The sequence below is a fragment of the Protopterus annectens genome, chromosome 6.part0 (genome assembly GCF_019279795.1).
Source record: "Protopterus annectens isolate FY-2018-M chromosome 6.part0, PAN1.0, whole genome shotgun sequence".
Lineage (NCBI taxonomy): Eukaryota > Metazoa > Chordata > Ceratodontiformes > Protopteridae > Protopterus > Protopterus annectens.
The window spans coordinates 389,971,005-389,990,253 of record NC_056737.1 but is presented as its reverse complement, the minus strand read 5'-3'; the positions used below and the strand labels follow the sequence as shown (position 1 = coordinate 389,990,253).

The window sequence follows — 19,249 nt, the reverse complement described above, 5'->3', positions numbered from 1 at the left end:
AAAGACTTAGGGAATTTCTTTGGTTACCTCAACACAGACCTCTGGCTATACCCCCTGTTTTGGACATACTGGATGATGTCTATTCGGAGGCTTGTCTTAACCCTGATTCTCTGCCTCCTGCACCAGTCAAACCTGATAGGTATTACAGAGTACCCAGCTCTCACCAATTTCTCTTCAAAAGCCATAATGCTGACCCTGAAACCATTTCACAAGGCCCCAAGGGATTGAAGGCCTCCACTGCCAAGAATCCACTTCCTGCAGAAAGGAAATCCAGATCTTTAGAAAGGTGGGGAAAAAAGGTATACACCTCGGCCACCCTAGCCATGAGGGCCTTAAACTGTCAGATGTTAAGTTGTCAATCTCATTCTTCATTCTCTTTGATGATGGGTTGGGTGATCCCTCGGCTCCATTGCGCACTTTTTTTTTAGCCGAGAACTTTTTTACCAGCGAGGCAGCCCCCCATGATGCATGATGCAAAAGACCCAGATCTCCAGATCTTGGCGGGGTTCTTTCTTTCTCTTCTCTCCATAGTAATTCACTTTTGACTTTTAATTTTCTTTTTTTTTAACCCTTTTTACTTAAAAACCTTTTATATTTGATAGTTTATTTAAGAAATCCATTCTGTCTCTTTTAAATTTTTCTCTTAAATTTTTTTTACTTAGTTATTTCCCCTGTTGTTTGTTGTTATTGTGTGTGTGTTGGTTTTTTTTACTTTTGGGATCAATTTAATTTAATTGGACTGGGTGTGTGTGTGTGTTTTGGGCAGTGATGTTGTGTAGAGAGAGTTTTTGGTTCGTAGTGACTCTTTGTTGTCAGAAGATGTCTCTGACAGCTGGTCACACTTCTTGCCTGTATTGTGGTTGCTCTTTTCCTGGCAGGCCTCTGCCCTTATCACTCAGCCTTCAGAGTAGAGTGTCAGAAAGGAGAGGGATAAGTTGTTCCAGGAGAGTCTTCTTGGTGGGAAGCCTCGGGCCCTTCGCATCAACCAAAAACAAAATCAAAAAAAACTGCAAAAACGGCTGTGAAGTCGGCTCCTGTCGTCATTGCTGTCTCCTCGGCTCCAGATCGATTATAGCTGGAGCCCTTGATCTGGCATTGGCATCCAGGCTCGATGGCCGGTTTGCTTTGCGGCTCGGTTCTCGGTTCCTCACTGACCGGTGGCGGGTGTTCGGTGGGCACCGACCGATCGGCGGACACACGACGGCTATGGGGTGGCGGGTGTGTGGCGATCGGCCCGGCCGTTCCTTATCGGGCTGTATCGCCCGGCCGGAGCGATATATCCGGTGGGCTGCTGCTCATGGCCATGCCGGCCGGGCAGGATCAATACATCCGATGACCCATTCCCTTTCGAGTCGGAGGCAGGATCAATGGAGCCGCTAGCCGAACCCAGCGACCCATCTTCTATCGGGCGGAGTCATCTCCGCGCATCTTCAAGGTATCATCCCTTGTCAGAGACTGACCGTCAGAGAGTGGTCAGTAGAGAGCCTCAAGTCACAGGTGGCTGTCATCCGTCTACACACCTGTGTGTTGCAGATTCCACTGCTTTCCCCCTCATGCTTACAGTTCCTCCTTTCAAGTCCTTTGGTCGTCTTAGAGGTTATGGAGTTGGCGGACCTACAGTTCCCCTGCTCTCCTGGAGGACTCCATACCTCCCCTTCTGTTCCTTCCGGTGGGCTCTCGGCTGGAGAGAGGATACCGTGTTCTGTTCCTTGGTCTCCTACTCCTCCTCCTGGCTTCGTGAGCCTAGCGGGAGGCTTCCTCGGTCTCCGCTTCTCCTGGAGACTTCCTTTTGCCCTGGCTGGCTCCGCCTTTCCCTTCTCCGGCCCGGGACTTCTCGGCTCTGCGGAGGGAGTGGGGAGTCTTGCCTGGGGGTCTCGGGTGGCTGGGATGTGGGAGCAGTCGTCTCTCCTCAGAGACTACTGCCATTGAGGGAGCATGTCACTGTGCTGCTCCCAGAGCCCCTCCCTCTATCAGACCCTCTTCCCATTTGTTTCCTCCCTCCGCTATTTCCCCCTCTGATGATTCCAGACTTCCTAGAGGACCATATCCTTTCCCTCTGTGACTTTCCCCAGGAAGGGATTCCGGATACTGACCTGATGATTCGCCATAGGAGATCCTCTAGCAAGAGAGGATGATCCCCTCATCGATACTGAACTTCTGAAACATGACTGATCCCCTAGATCTCTCTCCCCCTAGAGCCCTAGTACCCCTCTGAGGATGTCTCCTTCCTCCACCTCCTGCCTGTTCTCAAACCTCTGGAAACTGGACTCTCTGGGGATGAGCGTGCCTCGCTCCTCCACTCCTGAGGCGCTCCCCCTCCCCCTTCTGGCAGCCTCTCCCACCCAGTCCACAGCTCCCCCTTCTAAAGAGCCAGATGCCAGGAGACTCTGGAAAGTGAACTAGAGCCAGTCCCTAGAATTCCTTACCCTTGGTGGCCCCCATGTCATGGTCCTGGACCATACCAAGGGTGTCCCACTGATGCCATGTCTCTGATGGCCTGGACTCCCAAAAGGACTCTAGGGATCTTTGTCAGGCGCGGCATCCTCCTAGAGATCAGCTAGGAAGGAGCTATGATCGGGCCAGGCATCCTACAGCTGCTTCCGCCCAAGAAAGATAGAACAAGAGCCAGGTCCCTGAGAACTATTTGCTAGGGAGCCAGGATCTATCTACTAAGAAAGATTGTAGTTCAGGATCTGACTCCAAGCAGGCATTGTAGACCTTTGCTTTGCTGCCCTGGGCCCTCAGGCCCATAAGCCACTCCCTTGATGCGTGAGCAGTCTGTCCTAGACGATGGTCCTGGATTGCTTGGGTGATTTTAGATTTCCCTTTAAGGCCAGGTTCACAAATTGAAGGAAGATGGGTCTGCTTATAAGCTTCCAAAGGTCCCCCCCCTCTGACAGCTTGAGCAGGACTTTGGTGGGGTGGGCCTTTGAAGAAACCTTGAGGAGGACGTAGGCCTTATCCCAGAGAACAGGGCTAGGGAAGGAGGGGTAAGAAAAGCCTTTTCGGGTCTATCCTCAAAGGTCGTCGGGATCCTAGCAAGGCAGGAGGGGGGTCCAAAGCAGCTGTGCCCAGAAGCCTGGCGGGGTGTTCAAGAACCAGGAGAGGGGCAGGTCTCTGTTTATCGAGGCTTTCAGCATCCCTGAGGCGTTTCCCCTTCCCCTCAACAGAAGCCTGAAATGCCTTCACTTCCCTCAGAGAGATGGCAGCTGATTCTCACTGCTTCAGAAGTTTGTAGATCATATGGCCCAAGGGATACATCCTTTCAGAGAAGGAAAGTCCTACTTTGGTCCCTAGAGCCCCCAACAGCCGGTCAAAGGGAGAGATTAGAGAGTTAGAGATCTCACAAAAGACTGCAAAAAGATCCATTCTGACTGTCAAATTCTGCCCTCAGGAGAAAGGACAGACTTTAGTCTTTTTGGTCCCCTAAAAGGAGAGTCACTGGATCACATCAAAATTCTCCAGCAGACCTAACAAGTCTGTCAAGAAGGAAAGATCATCAGGATCTCAGAGCAGTCAACTTTGGTCTCACAGGCGCTCCAACTGTCTCAACAAATTGATCAGAGATGCTTCATTCTCACATCAAAGACAACCTTGGCTGCTCAAAGATTTCTCTCGCAGGAGGGCTCCAGTCATCTCCAGTCCAGTCACCTGTGTTTTTCAAATTCTATGTTTCTCCAGGAGATCACTCTGCCAGGGCTGTGGTCCAGCTCACTCCAGACGCCAAGGATTCACTCAATTGTTGGTCTCAAGGCCTGGCTCATCCAATGGCCTCAAGAACTAATACTCAGCCATACTCATAGCAGCATCCAAGTCAGCAAGCAAGACCTATTGTTAGGATGTCAGTCACTCTATACACAGTCTTAAGAGCTGATTCTATTGCTTGCCAGTCCCAGCCCTTTGGTTGGCGTCCTCCTTATCTTGTGCCAGTCTTATACACCTTCAAAACACTCCCATCATGTCGTTACCTATGTCAGATCACAAAGATTTTCTGCCTCTTCAGACATTCAGACCATTACAAGGTCTGAGTCTCTCCAAGGCGCCACAGGCCAGAATGGTTTCTAAGGTATTGCACATTCTTCAGGGCTGCGCTTCTCAGAAATCAGGGCTCTATTCCCCCACTTTCTAATCGACCCCCATGCATTCTGTCACAACAAACATGGTCAGGCAATGGTGGTGGCACAATGATTCATAAAGCACATCTTCACAAACCGATCTGCTTTTGTACCTCCAAGACCCGAGCAGCCACAAAGAAGGGTGCTCAACCCCACCCCTCCGTCTTCACATACCAAGTCAGCATATGCAACCCTGGGGATGGCAACAGTCATCATCAGTAGCATGGGCACATAGCAGTCCTCATTGTGGAGCAGTCACATAACGCTGTAAAGCTCCTCGAGATGAGAGCAATATTTTTAGCACTCGCAGCCCTCAGGGAACATCTTCTTAGTAAGGACAGATTGACAAGTATATCAAGACAAGTCTCCTCTTGTTTCGAGGGTTCAACAAACTGAAGTGAATTTCAAGAATCCCCTTGTGTCGCGAAAAGTACTAGCGCTGCTAATCTCTTCCCTCTGACAGAGGACTTCCCAGCAGCAGCATATTATCGGAAATCCAACATAGCTTCTGCAGCAGAGAGCAGAATCTGAATTTTTTTCATAGGTGATCCATCTTTGCTACTCCCCTTTAGAAGCAACGTTCCAGAGTTCTTCAGCCTCTCTCCGCTAAGAGGATCTTCCCCAGAGACAAAACCCCTGTTTCTGCCCCCTTCAGCGGGTTATGCTCTCAGGGGCATCTGATCCCCCTCAGCTGAATTGCAAGCAACCCATCATCCACTTCATGCCTTCTCTCCTCTTCCCCTTGATCCCTTCAGAGAGTTCCTTTGATGCCTTCTGATGAGAGCACTCATGAGCTGCATTTGGACCCACAAGTTCCGTGTATGATTCATGGTTCCGTCCTCCTGCGCGCAGAATTATGCCAGCTCTACTTCACCAGGTCTCTCCATTTCCACTGATAGCTAGGCTTCCTAGGAGTCCCTACTCAGTTTCTCTCTGCATGCTCCTCAGCAGGAACCTTCAGAGCCTCAGATCCTTAGATTTCTAAAATGGGCTGCTTTCTCTTATATTATCAGGAAGATGAATATTGCAAAATTTCCTGCCAAATTAGAAGCAGTTCTGACTTCTTAGCAATCCTCTTTACTGCATCCTCCTTTCTTCCTGTGTCAGAGTCATTGGGATTCTATTTCTAAGGCTCTCATCCTATTCCCTGCTTCTCCTGCAGCTGCTTCTTGGTCTGGCTTTATCCTATTGCTAGGAATTTCCTTCTCATGCCTCCAAAGTTCGATCTAGAGTCCAGTGCAGGACATCCTCTTTTTCTTCAAGCTGAGGATTTCAATCCTTCAATCCAGCTCAAATCTCTTTAAAAATTTCTTTTTCATGTTCTTTTTTCCTAGTGCAGACAATCTGGTTCCCTTCATCCCTCTTTCTTCATGCCCTTTTTATTTTCACTTCTATTTGATCATTCCCAAGGGTTAGAACATGTTTCAACCTGGTCCCGAAATTTTACCTATTTTTTGATAAAAACAAAGACTAGTATAAGGAGACAGAATCCTTTTTTTAACTATCAAGATAAAGCTGAAAATCAATCAAAACATTAAATTCATGTTTTATGAGTCATTTACAGAACATTTCAACAGAACAAACCTTTATCAACTAGTTCCTAAAGTGGAATTTAATATGAATCAAACCAAGGCCTTCCTCCTCTTTTTGACTAACTCCAGTCTGCTTTCAGTTTGTGCTCTAGCTTTTATGAAAGTTTTTTTGAAACAATTGATAGCTAAAACCTAAAAGCAAGAGTTTAATAGAGTTTACGTCAATTTCAGCATCAAGCAGAAAAGGACTAAATTTAGGACAACATTCACTTCCCTAGGAGTTCCACTCCTCACACCTTCAGACTTTACAATACTTGGCCTCCTTGGTACCCCTCCTCACCATCTGTTTCCCACTCACAGCATTGTTCCAGTTTGCTATTCTAAGCCACCCTGCTGAGACAGACTTTAGATTGTTCAAGTTTGCGCAACCCAGGGGTCAAGATGTACAACCATTGATTTGTGTAAGAGGAGCCTTGAATCGAGATCTCCTTGTTTGTGAAGTTTTCTGGCTATTTCTCCCTCCTATGTTAGTTGTAGTGAGGCTTCGAGGTAAGAAACTATAATGCTAAAGACCATTTAGACCTGGTCCTTTTTCCCCCAAAAGAAGTAAAACGAGATAGGGGAAGTGGTGTAAATGCTTGGTGTTATTGCCCTTTGTCAACAAACGATTGTAAATGCTACTTCCTCCTTTTGCATTGTGGGATGGTATGGTAGGTGAGTACTTCCTGCTATTTCATATGATTAAATATCAACAGTACCTGTTATCATAATTAAGGAACAAAATGTCTCAACCTGAACAACCAGATTTAAAAGAGTTACAGGATATGATGCATAGTGCAGAGCAAGTGGGTAAACACACCTTACAATGTGGTTATGATGCCCTAGAGGCCTCCAGTAGAGCGGCTGCTACAGGATCAGTCATTCGCAAACATGCCTGGCTTAGGGAACAAAATTTGCCTGATCATGTGAAAGCTAAACTTTTAGATGCTCATTTAAAAAAGGATGTACTATTTGGTACTAATGCTGAGGAGATACTACGGAAAATGGAAGAAAAAGCCAAATCTATGCAAACTGTCAAAGCTTTCTTACAGGTCCAACCACCACGTTTTAGCAGAAATTGGCCTTCAAAAAACTGGTCCTTTCCAGCCACTGACAAGCCCCAAAGAGGTAGATACAGACGCACAAGGGGCAGAGGGCAATCACAAGGATCATATAGAGGCAGACAATGGCAAACTCCAGCACCAAGAGGTGGTGAAGACAGTGCACAACAATACAGGAAGCAAACCCAATGACTCCCTCATTTCCATGCCAAGCAGGTCTCAGCTGGCAGCACCTTTGGGAGGGAAACTAGCATTATTTGCAAGCAATGGGCATATTGTCACAACAGACAAATGGATACTGGACATTATAAACAGAGGCTACAAATTTCAATTTCACACTCTTCCAAAAATGAGAGGCATGCCAAACCTGCCACAAAATCAAAGGGCGGAGGCACGACTGCAAATTTCAAAGCTCATAAACATGAGAGCTATTCAAAAGGTACCTACGCACCAACAAAGTCAAGGTTTTTATTCAAGACTTTTTCTGGTACCAAGGAAAGGAACTGACTGGAGACCCATTTTGGACTTATCCATCCTAAACACATTTCTACTCGTACCAAAATTCAAGATGCTCACATTACAGCAACTTCTTCCCATGCTGGGCAAGGAGTTTTGGCTGGTAACATTGGACCTCAAGGAGGCATACCTGCATGTCCCAATCAGACAAAGCTGCAGAAGATACCTCAGATTTCTTGCAGGTTCAATCCACTATCAATTCTCTGCATTGCCCTTTGGCTTATCTACTGCGCCCAGAGTATTCACAAAGTGCCTGGCATCAGTGATTGCCTACTGCAGACTTCAAGGGATACAAATTTACCCTTATCTGGACGACTGCCTGATCCAAGCGGACAGCAAACACATACTTCTGGAACATCTGGCATATGTAACACGGTTACTGCTTTCTCTGGGATATACAATCAACAAAGAGAAATCAAGGCTGACACCATCTCAGAAAATAACCTTCCTGGGTGCCAACTTGGACACAAACACCCAGATGGCATATCTTACGCCAGAAAAACAGGGGCAACTATCTCAGTACTTCAAAATACTAGCAGAAAGTACCAGGCTTACTGCAAGGAAAATCCTGCAGGCTCTGGGATTCATGGCATCTTGCATTCTTCTAATCCCATGTGCAAAGCTGCATATGAGGAAACTTCAATGGTACCTAAAAAATCTATGGTCTCAACACAGTCACAGTTTGGATGCAATTATACCAATAATTCCATGTTTGCAAAAGGAATTTCTATGGTGGGCCCAAGCATGTCAAGTAAACACAGGCCTTCCATTCTGCAAGCCTCAAGCAAAACAAGTCATAACCACAGACGCCTCAAATTACGCCTGGGGGGCGCACATGAAGGACAGGTGCATTCAGGGCAGATGGTCCCCAAAGGAAAAGCACCTTCACATCAATCAAAAAGAAATGCTAGCAGTAATAAATGCTATTACAGCTTTCAAGGACTTCCTGCATCCAGGACAATTACTGATAAGAACAGACAACACCACAGTAATGTGGTACATAAACAAACAAGGAGGAACACATTCATACCCCTTGTGCAGACTAGCCATGACTCTTTGGAACTTGGCTCTGGAAAGACAAATCGAACTTCAAGCACAGTACTTGCCAGGATTGGAAAACACACTGGCAGACAATCTAAGCAGAAATATGACAGATCCACACAAATGGAAGTTACATCCTCAGGTGTTTACAGAAATAATCCAAGCGTGGGGGAGGCCAGACATAGATCTTTTTGCCTCCCACAGGAATCATCAATTGGAAAAGTTTTGTTCAAGGACCTTTCATCCAAAGGCCTGGAGAGTGGACGCTATTTCATTCAGTTGGACAGCATGGACAGTTTACGCATTCCCACCTCTGCCTCTTCTGCCCAAGGTGCTTTTGAAAGCAAGAACAGACAAACCAAGGATGATACTGATTGCTCCAGATTGGCCAAGGCAACACTGGTATCCACTCCTGAGGAGCCTAACACATACTCCTCCCTGGTCCCTGCCTCTAATGCCTCTTCTGCTGACTCAGCACAGCTACAAAACTCTTCACAGTCAGCTGAAAACACTCAATCTCGCTGCATGGAAAATTCCTTAACACCACAACAGACCCTACTTTCCAAGCAGGTGCAGGATGTCATTTTGGAGGCCAGAAGGCCATCTACTAGAAAAGCTTACTCCGCAAAATGGAAGCGGTTTTGCTCTTGGAATGAGAAAAGAGGCCAGGACCCTAGAAAACTGAACTTGCCTCAGGTATTACAGTATCTAGCTGAGCTGCTGAACAGTGGACTTTCCTTCTCCTCCATAAAAATCCATGCCTCAGCCATTTCTGCAGAATTCAACATGGATCCCCCTTTATTTTCTCACCCACTGTTACGACAGTTCCTCAGAGGGGCTAAGAATATAAGACCTCCAAGGAAGCAACCAATACCAGCCTGGGACCTTAATTACATACTAGAAAAATTAACATTGCCTCCTTTTGAACCAGCTGCCTCAACAGATTTGCAATATTTGTCCTGGAAAACAGCCTTCCTTCTGGCCATCACTTCAGCTCGTAGGGTTTCTGAACTACAGGCCCTCATGGCGGTGCAGCCCTTCCTCATTTTCCATCAGGACAGGGTTTCCTTTCGTACCAGCCCATAATTTATGCCAAAAGTGGTATCCAGGGTAGCCTTAAATCAAGCCATACACCTCCCTACCTTTTATCCCAATCCTCAAAACAAAGGGGAAAGGCTGCTACACTCTTTAGACATCCATTGGCAGCTACGTTATTATTTGGACAGAACAAAGTCCTTCAGGAAATCAGAACAACTTTTTGTGTCCTATGCTGTAGGGGCTCAAGGGAAACCAGTTACAAAACAAACTATTTCCAAGTGGATTGGCCACTGCATACGGTTTTGTTATTCCTATCATGGGAAATCTGTTCCTACAGGTATCAGATCCCACTCCACCAGGGCCACAGCTACCTCTACAGCCTTCCTCAGAGGAGTTCCTACCAAAGATATTATGGAGACAGCCACTTGGAGTTCTGTACATACCTTCACAAAACAATACCACCTGCCTTTATATTCCAGAACAAGAGCAGGCTTTGCCACTGCTGTTTTGCAGGGCATTCTGGCTCAGCCCAGTTCCTCCTAGTACCTACCACCCTGTGCGTAGCTTTGGGACTCTACCCATCTGTGATTACTGCAGCTGTATGCACGATGAACATAGTACAGTTTTGTACCTACCATAAATGTAGATGTTCGAGTGCTAATACAGCTGCAGTACAGGTTTCCCTCCCTCCTTCCCCACTTGGTAAAGGCATGGGGCCTAACAACCTCTTCATACTACCTGACTGGGTTATCCTGCTATGTTTTATTTGCTTCTTCCACTGATTTTGGTTTATATTGCATTGCTTGTATATGTAGATAAGCATTATTTATGTATTGCCTTCCTTTTGGGGGCACCTGACGTCTGGGGGCAAGAAAGGCTGAAGAACATGGCGTCGGCTGTCTTATATACTCTGGCCTCACTGACGTAAGAAGAGTAAGCGACGACAACCAATGCCGGACCAAGACTTTGGAATTCGGCCGACCGAGGGACCGCCTGACGGCTGGAAAACCCATCTGTGATTACTGCAGCTGTATTAGCACTCGAACATCTACATTTATGGTAGGTACAAAACTGTACTTTTTATCTCCTCTCTTTTGAGAAGACTTTGAATCTTTGTTTGACATTCCCTTTGCAGTGGTTTAAACACTCAGATGTCCTTCTATTCCTATGTTGCAGTATTCTTTTTGTGGGATTTCCTGTCCTCAGGCGACTCGTACGTCGGTTCTTATACAAAAGCTTTAGCTTGTCTGTTGCAGACCGTGAGACGTCACATGTAGGGCCATAAATCAGGGGCCTTAAATGTGATGCGTGCACACACAATCCCCAGAACTTTTCAGCCGCAGACAACTGACACATCGTGTGTTCGCTCCTTCACATTAAACGTCTCAAAAAAGCTAAGTAACCCGTTGGGGGGTTTTCTTCTTATCTTGTTGTTATTGCTTAAGCTTGGTTTGTTGTCGCAGTTTATAGATGATCTCAGCAAAAAAGGGTAAATAACAATTCAGGTGCCAGATACCCTCTAAAGATCAGTGTGTTTTTTGTTTAGGTCGGGAGCATAACCATACTGCCTGCTCCATTTGCCATTCGTTTGTGCCGAAGACCCTTCGCAGACGTCTGGCCAAACTTAACCTTTATTTAGAAAACCAACGCCTTAAGCAGTTAGCCCTAAGGATGGATCCTGCCTTGGAGGCCACGTCATAAGCTCTTCGTAAGAAAGCCAAGTTTCCCAGGCCCTCTTCTTCCGCACGATTACCAACACCCCATCAGCTGCCAATTTAGGAGATGAGGAATGCCCGGCAGATCAGTCAACTTCAACGACTACCTTTGTGGAAGCCATTGCTCAGCCGACAGCTGGCACGTCCCCGGAGCTAACCCAGACCCTGACTATTGTTGAGGTCGAGAGGAATCAGAAGTTGTAGAGCTTCTGTCCGGGATCCCACCTTCGGACACGGTTCCTATGAGACCCGACTCCAGGCCCACTCCGTCTACCCCAGCAAAAAAGAAATACAAAACTAAGCATACCACTTCCACTAAAGACGCCCTACCTGACTGTCAGTCCTTCACTTCTTTCCTGATGCAGGCCTTGATGGCATTTATGCCTTCAGCCTCATCCTCCACTGTTCTACCTTTGCTCAGCCCTAGGCCTGCTTCAGCATCTTCCCTGACATCTCAAGATAGGGAAGAAGAGCATGATACTTCATTCTCCTCCTGTGAGGACTCCATATCTTACACCTCTCAAATTGCTTCAACCCAGGAGTACTTTCTCCTGATGAAGAATCTGTAGAGGGAGATTCACCCCCTGAGGATATCATATTTGGTGAGACTATCACCAAAATGAAAGATTACTTCAGATGGGATACCTCACAAATGTCTGATACCCAAAAGAGGTATTTTGAGCTTCTTCAAGTAGAATCACCCTCCCCTTCTGCCGTTCCCCCTGTCTTACCTGCATACCTAGATGCCTTTAACTCTTCATCTAAGACTCCTGATTCACACCCACCTGACCCCAAGTGACCAGATCGCTTTTACAAGGTGCCTGATGAACAAAAATTCTTAATCAAACCACCCTTGGCAGACCCAGCTGTGATTGCCACCTATCCTTATAAGAATCAAGACTCCTTCCCTCCACCTCACTCCTACCCACAGGTAAAGACAGCAAATCTATGGATAGGATAGGTAAGAAGGGTCTACACCTCTTCCACTTTGGCTTTCAGAGCCATCAACTATCAGATGCACATGACTAAATATGTTATAGACTTGGTCTCTCAAGCCTCTTCCTTGCTGGCCACTATTCCTGACTGCCCCACTAAACCTGACATCTCCTCCAAACTTTCTTTGGCTACACAAGTAGCCAGACACTCGATTAGATGCAGCTGTGATGCTGCAGAAGACTCTGCTTGCTCTGCAGCATCTGCTTCAGTTCTCAGGAGATACTCCTGGCTTAGACTTCAACACCTCCCAGAAGACTTTTAAGTCTAAGATGTTAGATGCCCCACTGGACCACAATTTCCTTTTTGGCAAACAATCTGCATATCTTTTTAAGAATCTGCAAGAAAAAAAAGTAAAGAATTACAGGACATAAAACATTTGTTGGTGTCCCCTATTCCTAAGTACTATAGAAACTATCCAGCAAAAGCCACCTTTGTGAGGCGAAACCCAGCCCAGGCTGGTACTTCCTCATCCAGATCTAGATGAGTGGCAAGAAGACCAACCACTTCCAGACCTGCTGCCCCACATCCTCAGCCCAATCAGCCTTTTCAAGACAGAGGAGGCTTCAACAATGCGTGACTGCCTTGCCCCCTATCGCTCTCAGTCTGCTTCTCCCACTGCCTCCCCTTTTGGAAAACCATCACCTTGGACAAATGGGTACTGACCATAATACATAAAGGATACTTCCTCTCCTGGAAAGTAAAACCACCCATAAGAGGCATCCCATTTCCTCCCGAAAACCAACAGCACCTCCTTCCACAGGTTTTGCCAGACCTTCTGAAGCAGGGTACCACAGAACCAGTTCCCTCAGGGCAGGAAGGAAAATGTTTCTACTCCCATTTCTTCCTGGTCCCCAAGAAAGACGGCCCATGGGGACCCATCTTAGACCTCTCCTGCTTAAATCTTTCCCTAGAAGTGACCACCTTCAAAATGTTGTCACTACCAACTCTACTACCACTCATCCCAACCAAGGCCTTCATGGCCATCTTGGGCCTAAAAGAGGTCTACTTAGACATACCCATCAGACTTTCCCCACAGACAATTTCTGCATTTCTCCGGGCCCTCTTCTCATTTCCAATTTACTGCTTTCCCATTGATTTGTCCACTGGCCCCCCCTCCCCCAAGTGTTCACAAAATGCCTGGCCCCGGCCATTGCGTTTTGCAGAACACAGGGAATTCAGATTTACCCCTACCTAGACGACATCCTAATCCTTGCAGAGTGCAAAGATACCCTTTCAACTCATCTGCACTTCACCATGTCCCTTCTACAAAATCTAGGGTTCACCCTCAACCTTTCAAAGTCTTCCCTGCACCCAGAACAAGACCAGATTTTCCTGGGTTTCAGAATCCGAACGGACAAAATGAAGGCTTTTCTTCCCCAAGACAAGGTCAACTCCCTGACCTCCCACTTCAAGGCGCTACTACAGGCACAAGTAATAACTGCAAGGCAATTCCTATGAACCCTGGGCAGCCACCATACCCATGCTCCCACTAGCCAGATTGCATATGCACAAGCTACAGTGGTACCTAAAAAACATTTGATCTCAGTACCAGAATCACCTGAAGCAAGAACTCCCCCTCCTTCCCTGTTTAAAAAAAGAGATCAGCTGGTGGATCCAACAGGTCCAGCTAAACCCGGGGCTTCCCCTCCAGCCCCCCCCCCCCAACCCAGGTAATGCATACAGATGCCTCAGATTCAGGGTGGGGAGCCACCATGGCATTTTACAGGGTCAGGCAGCCTGGCACCCTTCCTTGAAGGCCAAACACATCAATGTGAGGGAAATGACAGCAGTCTTCTTAGCTCGAATAACCTTTACTCCCCTGCTTCTACCAGCATTCTAAAAATAGTAACAGACAACACCACAGTAATGTGGTACCTCAACAAACAGGGAGGGACAAAAGCATATCAGCTGTGCAGACTAACCCTGTTGATATGGGATGTAGCCTCTCGCCCCAACTTGCCCCAGCAGACAACCTACATTCCCTCGCAGGACAACAAACAAGATCTTCTAAGCAGGACATCCTCTCCACAACACAAATGGATGCTGGACAGGACTGTCTTCTCAGACATTGTCCACCGGTGGGGCACTCCTCAAATAGACCTGTTCGCCTCCCCTCAGAAAGGCAGCTCCAGACCTTCTGCTCAAAGACCTAATCCCCTCAAGCCTGGAGGGTAGACGCTTTCAACATTTCCTGGAAGGGGAAGTTTCTTTATGCCTTCCCCCCTTTCCCACTGATACAGAAAGTCCTCCTGAAAATCAGGAGACACAAACCAAAAATCTTGTTAGCGACTCCCCTACTGGCCAAGGCAGCACTGGTTCCCCCTACTTCACAATCTAGCCAAGGGCAGTCACTACAATTTACCCTACAAGGTGGCCCATCTGACACAAGAAAAGGGAACTCTCATCCACCCACACTTGCAGATGTTGTCCCTGATACTGTGGGCGATACACTTTTGATTCCATTCAGGCACCATTATTCAGAGGACGTGCTTTCAGTCCTGAAGGGGGCCGGGAAACCTACTACAAGAAAGTCATACCTAGCTAAATGGGAAAGATTACTAAATGGTGTCTAGGCAAGGGAAGGGACCCTTGCATTGTTGATCCCCCCTAGTACTTAATTGTGTGTGTCAACTAATAAAAAGTGGACTTTCCTATTCTTCAGTGAGCCTGCCTACCACTAGACCCTCCCTTGCTAGCCAGGCTCAGTGTAACTCTTCTTAAAAGGGATGTTACACATTAGACCTCCAGGAAAGCCTATCCCTCCACCCTGAGACCTTAACTTCATCCTGGAAAAGCTTACCCAACACCCATTCGAACCTGCTGGTACAGCTACCCTTTAGATGTGTACATGGAAAACAGTTCTACTAGTGGCTATAACCTCAGCCAGAAGGGTTTCAGAACTACAAGCCTTAATGGCTTGCCCCACCCCCATACTACGTTCTACAAAGACAGGGTAACCCTGAGAACTATAACCCCCCCTTCATGCCCAAGGTGGTCACTAAACCAATCTGTCCACCTTCCCACCTTCTTTCCCTCTCCCACCAGTGAAGGTGAGAGGATACTTCAGTTCCTGGATGTGCACAGACAACTAAGAGTTTACCTAGACAGAACAAAATCCATTAGAAAATCCAAACAACTCTTTGTTTTCTTCCATCCCAGGGCTTTGGGCAAGGCAGTCTCCAAACAAACCATTGCATGTTGGATCAGGAATGCCATCTGGCTTTGCTACTCGCACAGTGGAAAAAATCCCTCGTTGGGAGTAAAAGCCCATTCCACTAGAGCAATGGCCGCCTCCAAGGCTTTCCTAAAAGGTCTGAACATGTCTTCCATTATGGAAGCAACCTCATGGTCCACTATCCACACTTTCACCAAACGCTAAAAGTTAGACCAGGTCTCCAGAGCATGTGCAGGATTTGCCAGGGCAATCCTACAGGGCTTTATAGAGACTTCTGCATCTGCCACCCTTTCATCCAACTAAGCTGTGGTACTCTCCCACAACAAGAATACTGCAACATAGGAATAGAAGGACATAGAATAGTAGTGTAAAATCTTACCATAACCATAGATGTCCTTCTCTTCCATGTTGCAGTATTCCTTCCAACCCACCAATAACCCCCTCCTCATTCTCCTTCTCATCCCAGCGTGTCCTTAGGTCCTAATCTCATGCACCTTTTACCTTGAACCCATCAATATCACAGTAGGGCCCCAGGGTCCCACACCTGACATCATTGGCACCTCCTCCTGCTGAGCCTTCTATTCTGCCTGCTGAGCTTCAGGTTCTGAGGATTGTGCATGCAGACATCACATTTAAGGCCCCTGGTTTATGGCCCTAAGTGTGACGTCCCACACAGCTGCAACAGCCAAGCTGAAGTTTTTGTATAGGAACCGACATACGAGTCACCTGAGGGCAGGAAATCCCACAACAAGAAAATGCAACATGGAAGAGAAGGACATCTATGGCTATGGTAAGATTTTGCACAACTATTCTTTACTTCCTTCTGATATAATCTTCTGTGACTGTTCTGAAAGTCAGAAGTTGTCATTCTGAAGGGGATGTAAACGTTGTTCCACGTGTAGCATGCATGAGCTGATGTTAGTAGTTATGTGCACTCCCTTGGTCAACATGTCCATTTACAGCTCTCACATTTCAGGTCTTATTGTTTGCGTTATTTTGAAATTTCCCTATTTAATTCCTAGGAAGCATAAGCCCTTACTGTGTAAGACGGCTGTCGGGTTATATTTTATTACTGTAACAAATGCTGTGTTCACTCCCTTGAACCAGAGCAGATTGTGGAAGAGAGTCACTCTTGTCAACCCTGTGACCCACCATTGTTGGAGAGAGAAGTTAGAGTTCTTTGACATGTAGCACATGGCTGAGATGAGGACTCATTACCATGATCATCTTTAGCAGATATTTTATATGCCCTTTTATCCAGATTCATATCTGGCCTTTTTTTTAATATTTTCTTTTTCTTTTTTAAGTTGGGAGCTGTGGCAGTGGCCGCTACTGCTTTGGAGGGCCAAATAACATGGACTTTAATGCTTTGTGATAGTTGGCAGTATTTGAGACTCAGGTTTCTAGGTCAGAAACCAAGCCTGGAAGCTGACTCCACATGCTTTCCTAAGATTGGTTGGTTGTCACTTGTCAAGCTCATATCACTCCCTCTTTTGCAGTGTTCAGGCCTTTGGTGTTCTCCATTCCATGCTGGACTTTTAACAACTTAGTCTTCTACTGGTGGAAGATAGCTGAGCTCATTGACATTAATGTACAACAGCTGGCAATCATGCTTGTTTTTTAGGCTTGTATTTGTTAGCATTGGCCATTTTACCTGTCCTCCCTGTCCCTCACCAGCTTCGTATTGCCTAACACTGGCTGAATGCTTTGCTTTTACATGCTCCCTACCCAGTGAGGAAGGAACATAGTTTTTTGTAATTTTAGAGGTTATGTGGTGCAGGAAAGAGGCCTTTTTATTTTTAAGTGGTTATCTGTTGCCTGGATGGAGGAAATACAAAAGGAACCATTTCTGGAGAATGACTGATACGAGTCTTCCTTTTCTGCCATTTCTTCTTCTGGGGACTCTATATTTGAGAAGACCCATATTTGAGAAGACCCACAGACTTATGAAGTTCAGCCTAGAATGACCAACTTTGCTGTGTCAGGCACTTCAGGCTTGTCTGAATGCTTAACTGTCAGGCTGAAACAGGTTTGCCATTATCTCTGCAACTTTATTCTAAGAATGCCATTGTTGTACTTAGCCAGCCAAATTTAAGTAGATTTAAGGCCTTCAGTGCCTATGGCAACTTTCCACCATTACTTGACCTTCCTTATTGTCTCCCCTCATTTCTGGGCTTAGATGGCGTTTTTAGCACTTAAAGTTCAGACATATAGGTACTAGGCATTAAGTAGGATAGTTCAGTGCCAATTTGTAAAACAGTCTCACCTGTATGTACTTACCTATTTCCGCTATTGAGTGAGTATCCAGTCAGTTTTGAATATCTACAACTTTTTTTTTACTTGCAGTTGTTTAATTTAGGACATCTCTTCTACCTTTATCATTGAACACCATGGCACCATTCATTTAAGGTCTTAATAGTATTTCTTCTTTCCTTTTTGTTCAGAGTGGTAAAATTCTTGTTCATATTGATTGAATTCTGACACACAGTTGTTGCTAGGGGAATCAGAATATGAGAAGATCTAAACCACAAGTGGTGATCTATTTTGAAGCCTTTTTTGGAATTTATGGTAGTGTCTGAGGGCATGTGATGGTAAGAAGTTATGACCACTTTAGGATTTTCCCAGTATGACTATAGACACCGAGTCATAGACGAAAGTGAAGTTCATATCCTAGCCAAACTGTTTCACTTTGTGAAGGGTGACTTGAAGTTCTTATCTAGTCAGGTACTTTTCAGAAAACAATTTGTTTATGGTACCACATTGTGGGAATCATGAGAATCTTGCCTTAAAATCATGTTTTTTTTGGGGGGGGGAGACGTGTTGCAAGTTTTTTCTTGTCTTGATCATGAGAGGGTGCACAGTCACAGCTTTGCATTTTAGCTTCATGTTCCTCATTGCAGCTGTATTACCTGGAGATAGCTTTTGCATAGCATATGATTTTGAGGTTCTTGAATCGCTTGTTCTATTTCTTTTAAATGTTATCCTGTAAACATTTAAGTATTCTTTAATTCTGAGTGTAATGCAGCCAGAATATTGTTTTTGTGTGTAACTTGGTTCACAGTTATAATTAGTATTTTTGCACATTTCGGAATTTTAAATGCTATTAAAAAGTGACATATTTCATTATGAGGGTTGTAGTTGTCATATGGTTGTGCAGTGAGCAGATTTGTACTGTAATATTTATTGTTTCAGAGAGCAGCAGCTGGACTTGCTGCCAGGGAAGAAAATAGAAATGTTAATGTTGATGGAAATACAGAGCCAGAACAATCCCACTCCAACACAAGCACCTTGACAGAACGTGAACCAAGTTCATCCAGCCTTTGCAGTGTGGATGAGGAACACCTAACTGACATTGAGATTGCAAGGAAAGTCTTTTCATCTTCAAAGAAGAATGTTAACTTTATTACAGAGATTTTCCGTCAGGTAAAAAACACATTTTATCTCTATTTACTGTTCAGAGATGTTTTTGTTGCACTGGTTTATCAAACTCAGACCTGTATGTCATTGTCAGAAGGTGAATGCTGTTGTGAAAATGTAATAGTTGTAAGGACGTTTTCACACTGTATTGATGCTTGTTTATTTATTGATTGATTGATTGACATTTGATTACCGGGAAAGTCTGACTGGGTAGAATCCAGTTTTTAGATGAAGAAAATCTCCAAATTATTATAAAACATTTTAAGAACAATAATTTTACAATCTTTCTAGCATAACAACTCAGGCAACAAAAAGTAGAAAGGGCAGTCACCAAGCTTAGGGAGTCTATAACAAGGAAGATTAGAAACCCTGTAGAAGTATTAGAAATATTTCGGAAATTTTATGACAATTTGTATAAAGCAGAGAAATATGGAAATCAAGAAAAGGTACAAATGGAAATGTTTATGGAAGAGTTAAATATGCCAAAGTTAGAGGTAGATTAGGCTCAATTACTAACAGTTAGGATAGGATGGGATGAGATAAAAATGGCTATGTATAACCAATCTACAGGAAAGTCCCCGGGAGTAGGTGGTATTCCTGTTGA

The 19,249-nt window shown here is 45.5% G+C and overlaps 1 protein-coding gene across 7 annotated transcripts in view; it reads left to right on the top strand.

The window, feature by feature from the left end:
- RALGAPA1 (Ral GTPase activating protein catalytic subunit alpha 1) overlaps nucleotides 1-19,249 on the top strand; it is a 5,382,632-nt gene that overhangs the window by 1,713,631 nt on the left and 3,649,752 nt on the right. For all 7 annotated transcript variants that reach the window (XM_044074134.1, XM_044074135.1, XM_044074129.1 and 4 more), the window contains exon 10: nucleotides 18,421-18,651. In XM_044074134.1, the coding sequence (XP_043930069.1) occupies nucleotides 18,421-18,651 (231 nt within the window). The remainder of the gene's footprint in view (nucleotides 1-18,420; nucleotides 18,652-19,249) is intronic.